At 37.5% G+C, this 22,129-nt stretch overlaps 2 protein-coding genes across 2 annotated transcripts; one reads left to right on the top strand and one right to left on the bottom strand.

The window, feature by feature from the left end:
• Window positions 1-1,652: 1,652 nt before the first annotated feature.
• On the bottom strand, window positions 1,653-6,231 carry LOC143889502 (uncharacterized). The gene is made up of 2 exons (XM_077393745.1): window positions 6,089-6,231; window positions 1,653-2,698 (listed from the first exon to the last, which is right to left on the bottom strand). The coding sequence occupies exon 2, from the start codon at window positions 2,665-2,667 to the stop codon at window positions 2,143-2,145; it is 525 nt and encodes a 174-aa protein (XP_077249860.1). The 5' UTR covers window positions 2,668-2,698; window positions 6,089-6,231; the 3' UTR covers window positions 1,653-2,142.
• Window positions 6,232-18,522: 12,291 nt separating this feature from the next.
• On the top strand, window positions 18,523-19,790 carry LOC143890687 (cyclin-dependent kinase inhibitor 3-like). Its single transcript, XM_077395369.1, has 4 exons — window positions 18,523-18,904; window positions 19,038-19,081; window positions 19,242-19,421; window positions 19,550-19,790. Exons 1-4 carry the CDS (start codon window positions 18,575-18,577, stop codon window positions 19,617-19,619), a joined length of 624 nt encoding a protein of 207 aa, XP_077251484.1. The 5' UTR covers window positions 18,523-18,574; the 3' UTR covers window positions 19,620-19,790.
• Window positions 19,791-22,129: the final 2,339 nt, after the last annotated feature.

Genomic DNA, 22,129 nt, shown 5'->3' with positions numbered 1-22,129 from the left:
TTAGCTATATATACATACAAATATGTCTTATTACATACACATGTATACAAGTGAAAAGGCTGAATAAGGGAAACAAATACTTGGATGATAGTGGCCTTGCAGCTTATTCAAAACAATGCCTTCCATCCGACCCTTTGGTGTAAAGCCAAAGTTATAGGAGATCATCAAATACCACTTGTCATGTAAATTAATTACATAGATTACCCATCAAAGAAGAGAGAGATAGACATGGATGGTATGGCCATTTCACTTGTTCAACTTTCAATTCAAAGGCCTAGAATTTTTGGGGGTTTCACATAGTTTTCACTATCGACTTTAAGCTAACGTTAACCTAAGACATGCTACCTAACTGAGTCCAAAGTAGGAATACTTTCCCTGCTCTCCTGCAAAATTACAGGCACGCCTTTATATACTCCTTATGTTTGTTTTTTTTTTCGAATAATAAGAATTCATTCATAGTCAGTTCAGAGTTTCAATTGAGTTTTAGTTCTTTCTTTGGGGTTAAAATTGCCAACGGCAACCTTGTAGCAAACTCTGTTTGTGAAGAATTTGGAATTTCTTGTATAGTATCTGGTTTGTGCTATTTCAAAAAAAAAGTATCTGGTTTGAGCTCCAACAACTAAATAATTAGATGACTCTGATGTAATGCTTACATATATATTTGTTCATTGGCTTTCCCAATAACAAGCCATCTATATTTTGGATCAGATGTGAGTCTATGGATCCCACATTTGATGGTTTCTTACTCTAACCAATAAATCTAATCTTGTAAAAGATGAAGAACTTTCACCTAATGGGTCCGACTAGATTGGTCACAACCCCCAAATCACACCAGTTTAATCTCGTTCAAGATCGAGATCTTTCATCTAATGGGTCCCACTAGATTGGTTACATAGACACTAAATTCTTAACCATTCGATCCAAAGTCTATAGATCAATTAATCTAGACCATTGGTGGACTAGATTAATTTCTCCAATGCGAAAGAGTGGGAGAGTGAGATTTGGAGAGACCGGAGCTCCTCTTCCAATTTCTCTAATGTGAGAGCCGCGCGTCCCAACCGGTTGGATACTTTCATTATTGCTCCAATTAGATGAATAATACTGACCGTTGGATGAGTCCATACTTTCAATATTGCACCACATCCAATGGGTAGATTACCAGATGGAAGCTAGGGGCACTGTGGGTATGGATGGGTATGGACGGTCGAGATTGTAATAGGATAGAAACATCCAATGGGTTAACGGCAGCCAGCCCAAAGGGTGCGCAAACTGAACATTGACTAACCATTTGAATACGGTTGTCAGCAGATCTAATTCGGATCACATCTATTTATGTTCATGTCACGATCCATTTGAATTCTAACTCAATTGGGTCTTTACTGGGTCCGATCCACGGATCCTATTTTACGTGTATGTCACATCCCATTGAGAATAGGAGCATCCATCAGAGTGTCTTAGGTCCTACTATTATTTTACACAATTAAGAAGACTGGCGAGGAATAATGCAATTCAATTAACCCAAAGCTGAATTGAGAAGATGGTCTGAAGGACCCCCCGAATGAATTTTAGGGTTCAGAGAGAGAGAGAGAGAGAGGATTCGAATGAGATTGTTTTTAGTTTTATCATGTCAGCTGTAATATGTAGAACACAGGTGAAAGAGGAAGATGGTGCGAATTTTATAGTTTTATTATGTTGAAATGCTACATTCCTCTAAATGGGACTTGACTAATGGAGGCGCCCTTTACCTGCAAGGACGCCTGTGTGTGAATCTGAAAGATAATAGACTTCAAATACATCTCAAATTTAGCATTTAAGTTAAAAAATAACATCAAGGATATTTTTGTACCATAGTAAAATATAGTTTTTAAATTTTAACTGCGAAGACTTTTAAAATAAAAATCAGTGGAACTCTCCATTGATTGAATGGTGTATGATTTCCCTTGGTGCGCTTACAACATCAATGGTCCAGATCATTTCACAGAATCTGAGACTGATCTTTCTCTAATCAGTTGCCATGGATTGAAGATCACTCCATCTTGGGGAAAATTCCCATGGTTTTGCTTCCCTAACCCACTGCATGGGCTGATGGCAATCATTTCACAGAATCCAACTTATTTGAAGAAGACAAATAAGTTGAAATAATCAACAATTAGTCTCGAGAATCAGACGGATTTTCAAAGAACAAGAGCCACAAGGAAGAACAATAGATGCTGGAGCTGCCTCAATTGTCTGTAATTCCCTTCTCTCATTCCCTTCCAAAGAAAAACCCATCTCCCCAAGCTCAATCGAATTGACAGAAATATAATCACCACATCTGCACTGATAATAGAGCTCTAAAACTTCCCCACTATCTTCCGCTGTCATCTCTTCAATTTTGACATCATCTGCAGTTTCGAAGTCCTGTCTTGAAGCCTTTAACTCATTGTCATAAACTGCCCGAGAATTTATATCGCCAAGCATTTTCCAAGCCTTCTGTACCATCAGAAATCTTTCTTGTATTTCATGGTGGGGTTCGAATGCGTTGAATTTCCCCTGCAGTTTATCTGGATGGGAATCGAGAATAGCAGCCCTGTAGCTTGCCCGAATTTCATCGTAGCTTGCATCTTCTTTCACAGAAAGAACATCATAGAGGGTTTTTCGTATGGAATTCTTTCCGGCCAGAAGCATTGGATGAAGTTTCTACTAGCTCTCAGTTTCACTGCAAGCATCAATACAGACAAGGAAGCAATACGAAGATAATGAGACAAATTTTATGCCCATTTTAACGTGGGAAATGGGTGGAAAATTTGTTTAACGCCCATTTTACATCCAAAGAAATGGAGCATAAAGGAAAACAGATGCTGATCCAGCAAAGATGGCAATGTGCATTTCATAACATCCAACGGATTTCCATTTCCATATCATTGCTAAAAATGGAAACTTAACATAAAAAATTAAATCATCTACGAAACAGTTATAATACAGCAAGATTGAATCATAAAAGCAATATAAGGGAATCAGAAGGAGGCAAAACATAAATCACTTATTCATTGACAGCGGATTAGCCCGCAAGATCTGGAGTGCATTTACTTCTCTTTGAAACTTCAAGCTTATCTACTTTCAATTCGTCAAAACCCGTATCCTTTCATGGTTGTCGCCAGCATGGTTTTAAATTTCGACCGAAATCCGAAATGCATCAAAACCAAAACGGTCATTTATTTCGGCCGAAATTTCGGTTTTTCCGAAATTTGACCCAAAAAATCTGTTTTTTTAATATTAATTTAATATTTCACCAAAATTTCGGCCAAAATTTAGTATGGAATAAAATATTCGTTTCGGATACCAGATTTCGAGGAGAATGGAAGCCCCCTCTCTCTCTCTCTCTCTCTCTCTCTCTCTCTCTCTCTCTCTCTCTCTCTCTCTCTCACACACACACACACACACACAGACACACAAGAGTAATAAGATTTATTTCTCAAGATCTCAAGAAGAAGAAATTCAGCTCCCCCTTCAAGGAACTAAATATGCATCAGGGTTCCACGCAAAAGCAAATAGTCCCACATCGGATAAGTGAAATGGATGTGGATGGGTTATAAGGGAATGGGCACCCTCCCTCTAATGGCTAGCTTTTAGGGGTGAGTTCTACCCGGTTAAATTCCCAACAATATGCTAGTCCCTCTCGCTATCACAGCTCGCCATCTCCAATCATCCGGTTAGTGCTCAGAAAGATTCCTGGATCTAGTGGAAGAGGTCCCCTAATAGCTCTTTCAAGCTTAACATAGATGGCACAACCAAAGGCTGGAGGCCGTCCAGTCACTCACTAATCACTCTATGTTATCATGCTCCTAAGGTTTCCATTTCGGGTTCCAGAGACTAGGCGGTGTGTCCTCCTCTTGTTTGTCCATTAACTTTATATATAAAATCCGCGGCATGGTTTTAAATTTCGACCGAAATCCGAAATTTCCTTGTTATGATATCAGTGACATAAATACACTCAAAGACAATGGGTTTATTCCTACAAGAATGAAAGACCATCCGTAATGTACCAGTGACAGCAAACCAAGATTATCTACCACTGGAAAGCATCCATTTGTTCCACCTACTCCACATGTTCTTAATTGCCCCTTTCACTTTTTTTACATTTTTTTTTTGAATGGCAGTATTTTACAGTTTTTATAAAAAAAATTGAGCATCGCCCAAATTTCTTTGATCTCTGTCCAAATTATCTACACACTTCATCCGACAAATCCATCCTTGGAAAACGGGGAGCATTGTACAAATGCCTTTGAAATTCATCTTGGCAGAACTATATGACATAATTCAAACCTTGACAAGCCTGTTCCATTTAGTGGAGGCTTGAGTGAAGCTCTCTAAAATCGGACTCTGACTTCCAGAAGACTCAGGCACAGCCTTTCGAAAGAACGCACTAAATTAAATAAACCGCTAGTCAAATTGAAAACTAAGTGAGATAATAAAACCAACATCTCAAACCTAGCACAAGACAGCAACAAACCAACCAACGTGTACCCCATACGTGTACCCTGTACCAGAACAAACTGCATTCTAGGTAACATTGGGAAGACACTGCTCTTGTTATTTGTCCAAGTAAACAACACAACACAGCAACAAATCAAACAACTCATGTCAGTAAAAGAAATCAAGAAAGAAAACCCTCACGATGGTCAGTATGCTACCATTTCAACTTTTTTCATGGAATAAAAGCATGTTGCAGTCTCCTCCCAAACTCGCTTCTAAGGATATCAAGCTTATCCCAGAAATCTCCTCTAGGGTGAGGATTAATTGGGAAACACACTCTTCCTAGAATCCAAAGAAATTCATTTCCACATATTTGAAATTTAATCACCAACAGCGACCCCATGCTAACATCCACCTTAACTCAAACTCTAGGCTTCTAGGCTATCAAGATTCTGAGTTCTCAAAGCATCAAGATTATCCATTTAACACTTCTCCCAGCCCACACTGAAGCGACAAAGATTCTGTCTATAAACTCTATATGTTAGATAATCATACATCCACTTTCATGTTTGTCATCTCTTCCCCAAAATCTTCTTCCACCCCTAGAGTATCTAATATAACTTTCCTTGTCAATAACATTCACCATATCATCTTGTATATGAATCATTGTCAAACCATTTTCTTCTTCCACAAACCTCCAACCTTTACTCCTTAACAAGAGACTTCCACCTGCTAAAATTTTATTGTTTGAAGCATTTAAGCATGATAGAGTCTGAATTGAACTTGCATTTTTGTGGAGTATCAATGTGATACTTAGGCACTGCTTATGGCATGATCAGTGGAGTTTGTAGATCCCAGGTATGGGCTCATCATATGTTTATTATTAAATCTCATGTTATTTGTTCTATGGTCCATCAGCATAGGATTCATGTGATAGTCCCAGTAAACTCTGGGCTAACATTGCTCAGCATGATGTTTACCACGTGACTCTACCAACTATAAGTGGATCTAGATAAGTCAGATTTCTTCCACTGATAGTATATATATGTTTGGTACAGTTTTAGTTGTGATAGTAGTCGAAGATAGATGTAATAATAATTAGGAGAATTTCGCTCTAGAACATTTGAAATGAACTGAAGTTGATCTTAACGAAGAAGGAGCTGAAGTTGAAGGGTCCAATTAGATTTCAAGTTAAAAAATAAATTGTGCTCAAAGTGAAGATGAGAGGCAAAACCCAAACAGACCCAAAGAAATTTTGGGTTCTCATTGATTCCCAGAGTATATAACATAGTGTGGTTGAAGGGTCCAATTGGTGTGTAAACAATACAAATGGAATCGAAGAATTATTTGGTTCACATGGATTCCCAAGATAGGAAATAGTGTGATTCGTAGCAATAGATTGAATAGTAGAATTCTAACATTCAAAGCCTAACATGGAGAAACCCTACCATTCCACCAAAAAAAAAACATGGAGAAACTTACGTGATCGCAATCAACATGGAGAAAATCATTCATAATCCAATATTCTAACACTAGAACCCTTCATCTTGATACCATCCAAACCCAATAAACAACACCCAGAATTTAAAACTATTTCAGCGGCTCGGATTGATCAAAATCAAGATCCATTTACCTGATTTGAGACTCAAGACCCCTTCGCCTTCTGGTTTACAATCCGGGGAGAGCGAGAACTGTTGGAAGGAGGGTGAAGAGAAAAAACCCTATAAACCAAAACCTAGCACGTCTGAAACAACTCCAAACAAGAGTAGTCTTAAACATGGTTTGAAATTTCGGTTTCGGCGTATATTTCGGACCTAGCCGAAACCGAAATTTCGGTCGAAATTGGGTATTGACGCTCGAAATGTCGGTTTTTTGGGCCGAAATTTCGGCGTAAAGGAATAAAAAATTAATATTTTGTTTAAAATTTCGCCGAAATTACCGAAATTTTGTACGTTTCGGAAATTTCAGATTTAGGTCATTTCAGTGTCCGTGTTGACCGAAACCGAAATCTCGGTTGAAATTTGAAACCATGGTCTTTAATACACTAGAGGGGGCTGTCCCAGGTTAAAAATAGAGGCGAATAAATATATAACTTTTTTTAATAGGTAAGCTAGGGTTAGGCAGACCATTACCAGACTTTATTGAAAGAAAAGATTACAAACGAGTGAAAGGGACTCGTTGAGAGTCTACACAAACAATACTCAAAAGATCAAGGGAGGGGTATCGTAGGGATGTCATCTCTCTTTACAGGACAATCAAACTTTGAAAGGTAATACGCTGCCGGCATTTGCTTCTCTCCAAGTATGGGACATTCTCCAAGATGTGAAATTTGCGAGGATATATTTGAGGTTTGCAAGCGTTGGGATCTGCTTCCAAAGACATCTATATTTTCCGGTAATGGTATTGACTGCAAGCATTGAGTCAGATTCGATCCAGAGGTTGTTGATGCCTAATTTGCTAGCAATGGTGACACCTTTGTGAATTGCTTCCATTTCTAACTCTTGGACAGATTTCGGATGACAATTAATGGAGAGGTGATCATGGCCAAATTCAAATACCGTTATGTGAAGGGAAGGATAACTGTGACGATTTTAAAATTTCTGAAAAGTATTTCTATATTGGGACTCTTTATGAAGAGTTCATATGTTTGCTGGGAAAGATGGACCAATCTCTGAAGAGGGTCTAGAAATCTGTGAGTATGAACGGACACCCTCCGAGGCTCAAAGCCAATCGTCTCAGTACCTTGATATTCTGAAAGAACTAAATCATATTATGAAAGCCCATTGTTATAGAAAACAAACAAGAGTCCTACTAAACTCTCTTAAACTAGGATAAAGTCTATCTTTATCTAAGAAATTAAGAGAAATTATGATAAACATTAGGGCAGTCATAAATCGAAGCCCCAAAATGATAAATCACTCCCCATGTGTCTATCTCTCTCCTCTTTCTCTCTCTAACCCAAAGGAGAGAGAGACACATGGGGAGTCGATTTATCACTCCCCTAAACATTCTCTCTAAACCTATGCTAACTAACTAAAGAGATAAAACCTCCTACATCAGACCCATCCCACTTGAAAGAAACTCGTCCTTAAGTTTAGCTTTAGTTACCGGAAGCAAGTTGATGCCGTACACCAGTAACCCAATGCACAACATATGACCAATAATCATGTCATCCAACAACATCGTATAAGCATTCGTCTTAATAGTACTTTCTGAATGGAATACAACGTCGCATTGAAGACTTTTGGTTATTCTTGGGCTTGAAAGCTTCATATCGTTGTTGTAATGGAACATCCTCTGGTATTGTCGTGCAAAAGAAATCTCGAATAATCAAATCCCGATTAAGGTTAGATAAACTCTATATCCTAACCGTTTTATCTTGTGAAAGCTTTCTTGACAACAGTAAAGATTTTTTTTTTTTTTTTTTCTAACCGTACATTCAAAGCCTACAAATTATGGCACATAGTTGTATGATATTACCACGCTTGTTTTCGTAGTTGTTGATTTGGTGGGCCAACACTATATTGTAAATAGGATGTTGTCTTGTACTAAAAAGAAATTAGCAAGCAAGTGTTTCCTGTGTACCTTAGGGTAGGGCAGCCTTAATTATTGTTCATAAAGTGGGATGTTGTACTATTTTTTTTTATTTAAATATAATCTTTTGTTTTATTTTTTATGGTGAAAGCCTTTGGCAAAATTATGATTTATCTACATATTCTTTTTTATTTGAATTTTTTTAAATTTTCTATGCCATATTTTATTTCGAAAAAAATGCTAAAAAGAAAGTTATTTTTAGAGTGATGTGCGGAAGGGAAAAAAAAAAAACAAAGGAAAAGATTGTTAACATGGGAAAAGGCTATTTGTTCAGTTCTACTCTTGGTTACCATATCATTATTCTTATTTTTGACATCCTTCCTAAGAGAAACTTATCAGGTCCCACCTCTACCTAGTTTATGTGTTTAGATAGGTTGATCCCAACAATAATCATATCCCCACAAAATGGCACAGGAGAATTGAGTTTTTGCCTCTCTTTTTTAATTTGAAGCATGCGGTTTAATTCTAGTCATTATCATTCTCCTGTTTCTGCCTTCCAGCGAGCCAACTAGAATCATGTCGAACACGTTATAAATGTTAAAAATATTATTTTCCTATGGAAATAATTTCCTGATAAAAATTTCTATACGTTCAAAAGATTGCTTTTTGATGAGATTTTGACTTCTTAGCATGGTTTTAAATTTCGACCGGAATCCAAAATTTCGGTGGAGACCGACACCGAAACCACCAAAATCTGAAAATTTCGATTGAAATTTCGGATTTTGGGTCCAAATTTCGGTTTTTCCGAAATTTGACCCAAAAATTCTGTTTTTTTTTAAATTAATTTAATATTTCACCGAAATTTCTAAATTTCAGGGTCCGAAACGGGTACCGAAACTGAAAGTTTAAACCTTGCTTCTTAGTACTTTTTTTCACAGAAAAGAGAATTGCTAATACCACCCATTCACTACAGCACACTTTTGCTATCTTTTTTTTCCAGGAAATGAGAAAAATTAATAGAATTACGATCGATCAAACCTGACTTGCTTTAAGCCTTTAACCGTGTCGCAGATTTCTCATTGCCGAGCAGAAGTCTATGCATGAGTCAAGAAATGCAATAGAATCGCTTCACCCGTTTCTTCGAATCTGGGCCTTAAAAATATGAAGGGATTGCTAGGGATCATGGCAGAAGGCATTTTGCGGACGGGCTGTTGCATGAGAGTGCAGCCACCTCAGATGAATTAAATGAATAAGGACAGAATTTGTTATGCAACAGCTTTACTGCAAATGTCTTTTGTGATGGTCCCTAGCAAATCTAAAATATGAATGTTAGTATTCTTTACTAATGATTGGCCTAAGTGGATCAACTCAGTCGATTTTTGGGAATTCGGATTGAGCTTTTACTTTAAAATCGGATCAGGTTCACATTGATTCCTATTCGTTTTTCAGCAAAAGCTCAACCCAACCCAACCCAAGTTGCACCCTAGGGCCGTTTGGATATGTGGATTTTAGAATCCAGGTTTTAGTTTGAAAACAGTGTCAAAGAGGTCATGATCACTGGTATGTTGTCCTGGCAGTGTTTCTTGGATTTTAAGTAAGAAAACCAGGTTTTAGAAATCTCTCCCACATTCTGCGATTTCTAAAACTTGGAAACATGGGACGATCACCAACTCTTTTGCTGTCGAAAAAAAGGGCTAGAAATCAGAAAACGACGGCTGCTCTCTTCTCTTGTCTCCCAACTGCAATTTTGAGGAAATCCAGGATTCTAAAATCCATGTATCCAAATAGTCCCTTAGTGGATGTGATCGGATCTGTCGGTCTAATGGGTGAAGCATGTTGACCATCTTCTGCTTGGTCCCGCATTGAAAAGATGATCTTGGACCCTTGAACCCAAGGTTTAAAATTTCGGTTTTGGGCCTTGAAATTTTGATATTGTGACCAAAATTTTGAAATTTCAATCGAAATCTGGTACAAAAGCCAAAAACAATATTTTATTCATTATTAAATTTCGGCCGAAATTTCAGTGAAATATTAAATTAATATTAAAAAAAAACAGATTTTTTGTGTCAAATTTCGGAAAAACCAAAATTTCTACCGAAATTCAGAAATTTCGGCCGAAATAAATGACCATTCCGGTTTTGCGTGGTTTCGGTGTCGGTCTCCACCGAAATCCGAAATTTAAAACCATGCTTGAACCTAGACCCGGCCCACTAAATAAGACGAAGAGGAAAGAGGGCGTCCGTAAAACTAGATTCAGTTCCAGACCTGGACTCGGAGCCAGCACATTACTTAATTAGAGTTGGGGGCCTCCACTTTGAGTCCTTTTCAATAATAGAAAGGGCGGCTCATATCATTTCAGATGGGACTCCCACAAGAGGAAAGAAAGATAAAGAGCTTTTATGGGAGCTCCACTTCGGGTTCTGACAAAACATCTACGAAGAAAAGATGACCTCTAATGGGCCCACGAAAAAACGAAAAGAAAAGAATGCTCCGTTGCTTCAGACTTTGGGCCCCCACCATGGTCAAATTTCGGTTTCGGATTGCGTTTCGGTCCTCTCACTGAAACTGAAATTTCGGAATTTCGGCCGATAAGAAATCAAATTAAAAAAGTATTTTATCTCATACAAAATTTTAGCCGAAATTTTGGGAGAATATTAAATAATGAACAAAATCAAGATTTTTAGGTGAAATTCCTTAAATTTCTAATAAAATTTTGGTTAAAATTTTGTAACGTTTTGGGTATACCAGATTTCGGTCTCAACCGAAAACTGAAATTATGGACTGAAGTTTCAGATTTCAGTCGAATTTAAAACCAGGGCCCCATGGCCCTCTGTGGCAGACGATGATCGGATCATGTTCCTCGCTGCAGATTGGGCCACTCCTTCATTCTTGACTTCCCGCAATACAACTTGTGCCTCTATCCTCGTTCTGGATTTTGGTGAATTATCATCATCACAAGAGAGGGCTATATAAATTTTTTTGACAAAATGTAGTTAGAGGTGTTCATTATTCGGTTATAACCGAATAACCGAACCGAACCAAATTGGTTTGGTCGGTTTGGTTCGGTTTTGGTTTTTTTTTTTTTTTGAAAATTCGGTTATTCGGGTTCGTGTTTGGTTATCTCAAAAAAAAAAATCGGTTAACCGAAATTATGGATAAAAACCATTATTTTTCCAAAAAAAAGTACTATATTGGCACTCCGTAGGATGATCAAAACAATCCATTTGATTGATCACAACTTAATTAGGTTGTACTCAAAAAATCATTTCAATCGGATGATCCTAGCCCTTCAATCCAAACCGAGATTTTGTTTTTTTCCCTCTTTTAACCAAATTTTTAATCGGTTCACTTTTTAGAAATTTCAGTTCGGTTTCGGTTATTGAAATTTGATAATCGAAATTATTCCGGTTATCAAATTTCAGTCTATTCAGTTCGGTTATAACCGAAGGAACACCCCTAAATGTAGTTGGCCAATATGGGCCACTTCTTTGGAAGCTTATACATGGTGGGAGCCAACTTGCTGAACGGTTTAGATTATCATACAATTAGGCGCATTCATTATAGGTGAGGGCTACCCTTCCTTTATATCTTTGCAGCTAAATTTCCCATATGCTCTGTTTGGTTGCTTGTAGATGGGTGGGAGATCTAGAGAAGAAGAAGTCAAAGGGGAATTAAAGGGGAATTAAAAGCAAATCAGTCAACGGGAAGATTGAGAGCAAATCTTCCCTAAGTTGTTTGGTTGCGTTAGGTGAAGGAGGTTTTTTGGAGTATTTTTTTTTTGGGGAAATGTAATCAGCATTACTGTATGGCCTACACCATAAGATGATACAAACCGTTCATTAGATGGACCACAGCCTAAATAGGTAGTGTCCCAAAAATTATTTCCATAGGTTGATCCTAACCCTCCGATCTATACAGTAGTGCTGATAACATTTTCATTGTTTTTAATATAGGAATTTGCTAGCAACCTTCTCCGAGGCAACAAGCCCATTCTTTGATGCAAAGATTGGCAAAAGTAACACCGGGCCAAAGGTGGCTAGCAACACATAACAAAAAATAGTAATCATCACCATGTATTGAGATTTGTGGAGAAGTGGTAAGTTTTAAATGAAAAATTACGAAAAAATTGTAGCAAAGTATGACAATTATGAAAAAAATAAGTACTAACATATGACAATTACCCAAAAAAACTACAATCAAATTTACTAGGTTATGACAATTACGAGAAAAAAGCATTTGCCTTGAGAATTTCTTCCATTTTTCTTCGATTCGGAGAAATTCATCTAGCAAATTTTGAGTGAATTTTATGGGTTCCACGTCACCGACAAGCGCCTGACATCCCCGGCGGTCAAACTCCCTGTTTGACTTAATTTTGTAAAATTCCTTACCAAACACTCTTGGGCGAATTAGTAGAATTACATTCCTTGTTATTTTTCTCAGAATAGGAGAACCAAACAGAGCAATAATGATGGATGGCACAATTTTAATAATATTATTAAAACTTGAGTTGCCTCTCCTCTCTTTGCTTTTTCTTACCATGATTGCATTCCTGTTTTTAATGGATTAAGTAGGGATGAAGATGACATTAAAGATGCTAGAAAAAAATTCGGGTCCTGAACCCAAAATATTTTCAAAACAATTTCCAAGGTATAAACTAAGCACCCATGATCAAATGGGTGGCATGAGAAAACCTCCGCTTGATAGAGTTTGGTGGTCATTGCATAAAGAATATGAGTCATATGAGCACGTTTGGCAACCACGACAAAATATTTCAAGGAATATCAATGGGGCCAAGTTGCCAGAAATGGGAGTAAAAAGGGGGGTGAGTTGAGAGGATGGGAGCCAGTGAAGCATGAAAACCTCTCGAAAAAAGGGGAAAAAAAGCCCAATTTGAAGTAGATTATTATTTTTCACTGTTTTTATAGTGGGGTCCATGAATATTCCTTGGAATAATTTTTCATGGCCACCAAACGTGCCCCAGTAAGTATTTACTTCAATGCACTTGTTTCTATAAAAGTACAAATATTTCTATTAAGTTGAGAAAAATATTTGCTTTCTATTTATTGTAAAAGTGATTTTGTTACCTATTTAGAAATGGTTTTTTGTTTTCTTGATTTTAGGAGCTGTTCATACTCCCTTTCTCCCACCCTCTCGAGGTCTCCATCTCCCTCTCATCGGACCCACAAATATTCCATGAAATATTTTTTTCATAGTGGCCAATCATGACCCAAAAAATGATTTTTCCAAGCTTTTGCAATGCTTAGTAAAAATTATTTCTACAAAAACATTTCCAACAAAAAAAAACCTCAGAAAAGTTTTATCTGAAATAATTTTTACCTAGTAAAAATATTAGCAAACCTAATTGGAAATATCGTTTTCCACTTAAAACGTAGAAGAAAAATATTTATGAATCGTTTTCCATTTATAAACCCCCAAAAGGGTTTTTTTGGCACAACAAGCCCGACTTTATTTTATTCATGGATGGGGAAACTTGCTATCATCCATTCAAGTCTATCTTTATTTTTGGCTAAAATATTAACATAATAGAATTGGTGAACAACAAACAAGATAATGAGGCCTGCTTACTATTATTTACATAGAGGACTTTGATTGATCAATATAATTTCTATTCCCAAAAAATTGGGTACGGGTAAAATATCCATGTTTAGTTGCTCAAAGGTGGCCGGGAGATTAGTAGAAGAAGAAGTCAAAGTGAAGTAAACAAGCATGGAAGATGGGGAGAAAAATAGTGGAAGAGTGGTTAGTAGCGTTTGGTTGCGCGGCAATCCTCGACAAGATTAGTGGACGATGTAGGGGTGTCATTATCAAAATAGAGGGTGGAAGAGAGAAAGAGAGAAGAGAAAATAAGACAAGAATTTTCTCTTCTTCCACCAAAATAGTGAAAGATTGGGAAAAGATTACAGGAGGGAACATTGCTGCCACATAGGAAAAAAGGCAATTATAAAGTCTGGAAGATGTCTGGGAGTCCAAGGGATTTTCAATATGCAAAATAGCAACCAAACATGCGTTGGCAGATTAGTGGAAGAACATCTATTGACGAAAGATATATCTTTCGTCAATATCACAGGCGTTTTCAAACGCTGATTATCTTCTTGCTTTGAGCAACCAAACAAAGGGGCTATGTTTGGTTGCGCTGGGGTGGCTCGGATAGTAGTAGAATAAGAAGTTAAAAATGAGGAGACAAGCATTTGATTTGTCTAAAAGAGTAGTAGAATAGTGGTAAGTAGTGTTTAGTTGTGCGTCAGTTTTCTCGAAGAGAGAGGAAAAAGTATGGGTGTCATACCAAAAGAGAGAGAGAGAGAGAGAAAGAGAGAGAGAGAGAGAGAGGACAAGACCTTTTCAACTATTTTTCTACCAAAAATTTATCAACCAAAAATTTATCATTTGATAGAATTTACTTGGAAGATATACTAGATGGGACATTAGTGCCACTTGGGTGCCAAGTTTGCAATAATAATAATAATGACGCATGGAGCATGTTGGGGAATCAAATGGAACTTCAATGTAATATTGGCAATCACAGGAGGAATCAGCATTCATTGGCATTTGAAATTCCAATGAATACCACGTGTTTATGCTGAACATGTTAGATAAAATATTATATGCAATTGGAAAAATGTTGTATGAAAAATGAATTTCCAAGGTTTATTAAGTTTGCACTTTTCTTTGAAAAACAAGGAAGATTTTAAATTTTGGGGTAAAAATTCATGAAAAAAGAGTTTACCAAACGCTCAAAAAAATCATTTTCTATAAAAAAAAGAAAAGAAAAAAAAGAGTCCAGCATCGAAACAGCCCACAAGTGTCAGAGAAGTAAAGAAACAAAAGTACACCCCATAAGAATGACGTGGTCCAAGTGGTCTAATCCGAGTTACAGGTGACATGGTCCAAGCATTCCAAGTGTCATCCAAATAAATAGGCAGGTGGCCATCCACTAAAAATCTGACACCCATTTTCTAACAAACATCTCGACCTCCTTGTGACTTTACATTGTTGAAAGACCTTAGCCTCAATCTTTACAAAGAAATGCTTTTCATTGGTTGACATGTTGTACCTAGAAAAAGATGCCCCCTCCCTCCTCTTTTTTTCGACACCTCTAATGATCCATTGTAATTCCTTTTTCTCTTTTTTCCCCCATCTCCCTCTAATCCCATTTGATTGATAGACATGTCTTGGACACTAAGAATCCTCCCTTACCCCCACCCTCTTTAGTTTCTACACCCCCATAAAGTATATAAAGTCTTTGATTCCTTTGCTACTTTTTTCTTCTCTTTTCTCATTGCTCTCTCTTTCTCCCTCCTTTCTTCTTATTGACCCATGATCACCCTTGTCTTGCTTTTCTTTCACAAGCAAACAAAGGGTTAACCAAGCCCTTGCCCTTCAAACAAGCATTCAAAATTCAATTCGGACGAGAGCTCGACCAAGGTAAAAGTGAGTCGAGTCGGACAGGTCAATGATTGCCATGATTATTAACTTAGACTATTCAAAGGAGTTTTTTTTTTTTCAGTTGGTAGAGCAAAACTTCAGGCCATAACTCAATCGAGTCGAAAAAAAAAGGTGTTGAGTTGACCCGGGTGTATCATGTTTAGTTGCTGTCAACCATTTATTAACTTGAGCGTGTCAAAATAGTTTTGATTGACTTGTTACAGCAAAAGCTCGAACTCGAGCAAGAACTCGGCCAAGGTGAAAAGGATTCGATAAGTTACGAATTGACTTGATGTGTTTCAAAACAATACTTCAAATACTCGGAAGAAAAAAGAGAAATACTCGGAAGAAAAAAGAGAAATAAGCCCATCACATTTTGTGTGGAATACATGGTCGACCCCTATACATCATTGTTGCCACAGTCACACTCATTTAAACTAGGAAAATAACACTTTTAAATAAAGTTTTAGGACTCCTTTTTTGTAACTGGTGGGCCCATCAAATGTAACCAAAAGGAAATATAATCTTGTTTTCTGTGCCCACAGCTCACCATAACATTTAGACCATGTGCATCTTGTCTAGATCTTTTTCTTAGTCCCTTTCACATGAATATTTTAACTTTTCAAGCCTTCTCCTCCCATCCCAAGTGTGCGCAATAGTTCACAAGCATGGCTAAGGCTCTTTTACTAGAAAAGGGAAGGTAATGAATAGAGCAGATATATAGAACTATTATCTCATTCAGTTTGCTTATCTAAGTTCACTAGAAAGGTATTCTACTCATTTCAACCAGGACGGGTACATGTATAAAATATCTAAAGCTTTTTTTCTTTGGGTAAGTTGAGGTTAGGCGGACCCCTACCAATATATTAAATAAAGAAAGATGATACAATAGCAGGAGCAAGACTGGTGCTCAATCCTTAGAACAATGTCTAAGAGGGCCAAACAACAACAAGGATCATGATACCCATGAAGACAAACTCAAAACAAGCAAGAGAAAAGAAAAATACATAAGCTGCATTTGAGCAATTGGTGGGACTTGGGAGGCACAATCCCTAGAGCCCATCCCCATACTCAGATGAAGCTATGTTTACTGTGATCTAGGTGCTCTATCATCTTCTGGCTAAGCTTTCTTATTCTTTGGCTCTTCTTCAGTTTTTTCTTTGATGGAGGAGTTCTATTTTCTTTTGTTGGGGGCGCTCTTCTTCACCATCTTCTTGTTACTATTTTGGTTTAGACTCAAGCCTTTCACTTCCCGCAGCTTTCTCGGGTGTGCTTTGCATGGGCTTTTCAGACCTCAGGCATTGTTTTAATGTGTTGTTTTTTTTGTGATGAGAAGTGATATTTCCACTCCAACCCCCATTTAACCTTCATAAGTGATGTTTTAATACTCATACTAGAAAGGGAAATGGTTCATACTTCGTAATAAATGGGAGTCGACTCGGACAAGTTAGAAGAACTTTAATTAACTTGCTAGAGAAAAACTCAAGCTCGGAGGAAAATTCGGCTAAGGCAAAAGGAAGTGGTCCAATGGAGCTGATGATTGATGCAAGGAGTTTTTAAAGAGTATTCCTATCCCCCTTCTATATCTATATATATCCTAAAATTGGGAGCATTTCTACCCATTTTAATTTTCTTTTCTTGAAACTGAATCTCTTTTCCTAGAAAACAATTTCATTCTCAAGAAATGACCAGCAAAACCAGGTGAAAATGTTAAGAAAAGAAGGTAAAAACATGAAAAAAATGGAACTTGTTCGCAAAATAAAGACAAAGCGGGTGTAAATACTAAGATTGTAAAGTCTATTATAGGAAAGATTCCCAATATCATTACTTCATCATCCAATATTTTTCTATGGAACATATCCATATCAATGGGCCCTCATGCTATAGGAGTCTTGTTTCTTCGAGGAGGAATGATTCTACATGTAAAGAACTTACACTGAATGTTTGGTGTATGTGAATCGAACGGATTGATGACAGCCGTCCGATCATTTCCACATTGTGTTAATGATCGCTTCTGCCGAAATTGGGTGTAAGCGATCTCAACAACCGCTCCTTCTTGATTTAAAGCATTCACATGCGGTGGGGTCACCATTATCTATGACTGCAGAGGGGCTGATGTACTTCACATATGAAGGAATGAAGTGACCTGATTGCCACGTACAATGCAGCCGGGTGTCCCAAGTAATGAAAATGGGCGTATTTGTCATTTTCCTTATCAATTCTAGCTATTTTTATTACTAATTTTATTAATATCTTCAAATAACTTGATTTAAATTAGGAAAATTACCTGTGGTGGATACAGTTTTCATAATTTTTTATTGCAAAATTTTATTAAAATGGTAGTTGTTAAAGGGAAGTTCTCCCCCATGTTTAGTATCAACCCTCTAACATAGAGGTTTAGTATCAACTCTCTAACATTCAGATCGGAGGGTTAGGATCAACCTATGGAAATGAATTTTGGGGCACAACCTATTTAGACTACGGGCCATCTAATGGACGGTTTGGATCATCCTATGGTGCGGGCCATACCGTACTTTTAATAAAAGGAGAAGTGCCCTCATCAAAATACAGTAGTGCTGATAACATTTCCCAAAAAGTAAAACGGCCTTTACTTTTTTAAGTACAAATCTGTTTCCTGGGAAGTTAGAAGGAATCTTGTGCAGTGAAGCCAAACAAACAAGGCTAATTTTGTAATTTCACCACCATACATGATAATTACGCTTCGGACCGATTTCAGATTCTACAGACACAACATCATCCTCGCAAGATACGGGCAGTAAAATCTGTTGCAGCTACCGGCTACACCCAGTCAGGATCAAGCTCTCACCGGCATAGCCCGTATAACCAACGGCCTACAAAAGGCCACGTGTCTGTGTCCCATTTCCCAATTTACAACTTCTACGGATCGCGTTGATACTTAATACACCTCCTAACGGCGCCGTCAAAGAACCCGTTCTCCCGTTAACGGAGTCTAAGAATGCCAAACCGAAAGCGACGTGGAATAAATCCCAACCGTCCGATCCGATCTGATAAATCATCTCTCTCCTTTTTCCTTTCATAAAGAAGACGATCTCCTCTTCCGTTTTTCAGTAGAACCAGCTGAGAGAGAGAGAGAGAGAGAGAGAGAGAGAGAGAGAGAGAGATGGGAAAATACATGAAAAAATGCAAAGGAATTGGAGAGATAGGAGTGATGGAAGCAGCACAGATCGGAGTTCGAACGAGAGCGAGAACCCTAGCTTTAGCAGCGGCGACCGGAAAAAGGAAAAATTCCGGCAGGATTTCGCCAAAGGAATTCTCAAATCTCCGGAGCAGCAGGAGAAGCTTGGCGAGGATCTCTCACCGGAAATCAACAAATTCCGGCAGGATTCCGGCAGATCGGTGCCCTAGCCATGACCGGATTCCGATCTCTCGCTGTTCTAGCAACGGTTCGTGCGAGCTCGTGGTTGAGAGCTTGAGATCAGGAGATCTGGAGGTGAAATTGAAATCGGATTTCAAATTCGAATTATATTTTGATTTGCTACAGTTCTCAGTTTTTGAATTCTCGTTATATTCCGCTTTAATTGCTGGATTTATTAATTTTTTTTTCTGTTCTCTCTCTGTCTTAGGGTGAGTGTTTTGAAATCACACCGGATTTCGACTGCAGAGAAAGGTTTCTTAGTTATTTATTTTGATTTCTCGTTTATTTTACTGAAATTAAAAGTGATATCTCGTCTTTCGTTTGAATTTTTTCCGTTTTTTTTTTTTTGTATCTATTTATTTTCTCTTCTTCTTTCTTCATTTTTTTTTCCGGTATCTGATTTTTCTTTCAGGAGAGAGACGACTTCATCGTGTAATCTTCCCGCCGAATCGGACGATCTGGATTCAACGGAGAGGCCTTTGGAGGCGAATTCAAGGCAAAAATCAACGGCTGGGATTACTCCGTCAATGGCGGAGATCGAAGAGTTTTTTTCCGTCGCCGAGAAAGACGAGAAAAAGCGATTTGCAGAAAAGTAAGTGAACAAAACACGAAAATGACACGTGCGCATGATAAAGACACTTAGCATGGGTGCGCACTTTAGTAGAATTCTCCTAACCTGCCCGCTCTCTCTCTCTCTCTCTCCTTTTTTTTTTTTTTCAGGTATAATTACGATGTGGAGAAGGATTTGCCATTGGATGGTCGATACGAGTGGGTGCGATTAAAAGCATGAGTAATTCAAGGGCTTTTTTATTATTATTATTCTTTTCTGTTTTTTTTTTTTTTTTCTGCACAGATCCTTAGCTCTTCTCTGTTATCTGTAATGTATACGGAGAAGCTTCTTTTCTGCAAATCCCTCACTGGGAGAAGAACGTTTCAATAAATTTGAGCCCTAATTCGTTCATTTTCTCTCTCTTCTTTCTTATTAGTGGAATTCTTTGGGAAAGGGTGATGCACCAGATTGTTTTTGGTTCCACTCTCTACTTTTCGGTAAATCTCCACCCATCTATCTCCTATTCTTGTTTTTGAAACTTTCTTTGTTTGTTGTTTCTGTGTAGTAAGGTTCAGAACGAGAAAAACAACTGATGTTTGCACAACCATGTTTTGATGGACACAAACTCACCTTGTCTTTTATTATTTAATCAGCTGTCTAAGTCTATTACAATTCCCAAAAAGCTCTGAGCTGCCAAATGCCAATCGAAAAGGAAAAGACAGTGTGAGTTTGTGTCGATATCAAAAACGTGGTAGTGCAAATATCAGTTGTCTGAAAAAAGTTGTAAAATAAAAGAACGGTGTGGAAGTATCATCAATCAATTTAAAAAAAAAACAAATAGAAGGAAGAAGACGGGAGATCACTTTTTCGCCCCCTGTAGGATTATGCGCCCCAATTTTAACGTGAGTTGTGGGTTTTTTTTGGGTTTTTTTTTTTTGGTCCAATTCTAAGGGGGCATTAACGTGTCTCCATCTTCTCTCCCATGTGCTAGCCATGTTCTATTGTTTTTATGACTTCATTATTAAGTACTTCCGCACTCACCTATTTTAATAATGACACCCTCACTCCTTTCCACCCCCCCCCCCCCCCCCCATCTTACATACCTTACCTCCAATCATCACACTGGTTTAAAGGATCATCCAATAAGAGAAGATTTCTAGGTATGTGTACTTCTTAATTAGTGTTAAAAAAAACTCATTAAGTAGGCTAAAGTAGTCAGATTAATACAGTTAATTCTTCCCTGAGTCAGATGGCATGTTAAAAGGAGTCTTAAAATAAAGAAAGGTGTCTCCATATTAAACTACTAGATAGTGACAATATCATCCCTCTATACATGAAAGAAAGAGGGGAGTGCATGTGATTTGTTGAACTGCACCTCATTTTATCCATTCTCTTTGTTGCATTGGATCTGGTGCCCATGTTATAAAAGCAAAGCCTAAGGGTTCTCACTCAATTTCTTTCCTTTTAAAGAGAATGTTGCTTTCACTGTGAGTCTACATCCCATTTTTTGATTATTTTTTTCTTTTTCTATCATTTTCTTTCATAGTATTTAATTTTATTCAACACTTTGGGTGAGTTGTTTTGCATGTTCATCTCTGTTTACTAAACTGATTATGATGGTTTCCATTGATTAACGTGCATTTGCCAATCCCAATTCAGATTTTTGCAAAGAAACAAGTGAGTTCAGAGAATATATTTATATATTTTTTTAAAATGGGATAGCTGGAGTGATATAGTGTGGAACTCCGCAAAGTAGAATAGTAGCTATCCTCGAATAGTTGGATCTTCATCCAGTGATGATATTCAGTGGGCTCTAATGAAGCACATGACTTGCTTACTTGTTATCACCGTCCAATTAAGATCTAATGGTCTGGCACCTTCTAAAAGGATATTCCTGTGTAGAGAGTATTCCGCACAAGATAAAGGTGTTTTTTTTTTTTTTCTATCATGTTGGGTTAGAGGTAGGGTTGCAGGTCCGGTCGGGTTTAATTTTTTATAGGAAAATCGGAGATTCGTAAACCCGACCCAACCCAAGATGGTTTCTCAAGTTGGATCAGGTCGGGCAGGGTTTTTATTTTTTTTTAGCATACAACTCGGGTTAATTTACTACGTTATAGAAGAGATATTTAAGAATGTCATAGTACGTACACCTGTATGAGTCAGGTAGGGTTATTTTTTCTTTAAACCCGACCCTACCCTACCCAAGTTGCAACCCTTAGTTAGAGGTGGGGTTCTATGTCCTTTTTAACTATTTTTCTTATCATTAAAATTTAAGGTGCAGCCCCCTGATTCCTAGATAAATTCCGTGTTTAAAACAAAAAACTTTTTGAGAATTATAAGAGGCAAGAATAGTATAAGAATAGTGGAAAATAGTGTAAAATAAAGGAGTACCATTATCAAAGAAAGGGTGTAAAATCTCTACATAAATGTTGGTCTCCGTTCTTGGCTACTGATGTTGGCACTACCATGTATTAAAATAAATGCACAAACTCATCTTGTCTACTTTTTTAAACAGGTATCAAATGTTATTACAGTTCCCAAAAAGCTCTCAATAGCCAATTTTAAAAGAAAAGATAAGCTGAGTTTGTGTATTATTAAAACATGGTAGTGCCAATATCAGTGGCCATTAAATGATATTCACACAACTATATTTTGCTAGCGGCTCTACTTTCTTTGTTTTACACATCTTGAGTACTTTAATAGCCGTTAGAAGCCAAATAAAAAGGCGTAGAATAGAGTGAATAGTGCCA

Source organism: Tasmannia lanceolata, unplaced genomic scaffold, assembly GCF_043159265.1.
Source record: "Tasmannia lanceolata isolate RefF3 unplaced genomic scaffold, GAP_Taslan_0.1 ptg000013l, whole genome shotgun sequence".
In the NCBI taxonomy this organism is placed as follows: Eukaryota; Viridiplantae; Streptophyta; class Magnoliopsida; order Canellales; family Winteraceae; genus Tasmannia; species Tasmannia lanceolata.
This window is presented reverse-complemented; position numbering and strand designations above follow the sequence as displayed.

Excerpts from the sequence above, each read along its gene's own strand:
- LOC143889502 (XM_077393745.1), bottom strand. The coding sequence starts at position 2,667 with ATGCTTCTGGCCGGAAAGAATTCCATACGAAAAACCCTCTATGATGTT.
- LOC143890687 (XM_077395369.1), top strand. The coding sequence starts at position 18,575 with ATGGGAAAATACATGAAAAAATGCAAAGGAATTGGAGAGATAGGAGTG. Across the intron at positions 18,905-19,037 it reads TGAGATCAGGAGATCTGGAG|GGTGAGTGTTTTGAAATCAC; the intron begins GTGAAATTGAAA and ends TCTCTGTCTTAG. Across the intron at positions 19,422-19,549 it reads AAAAAGCGATTTGCAGAAAA|GTATAATTACGATGTGGAGA; the intron begins GTAAGTGAACAA and ends TTTTTTTTTCAG.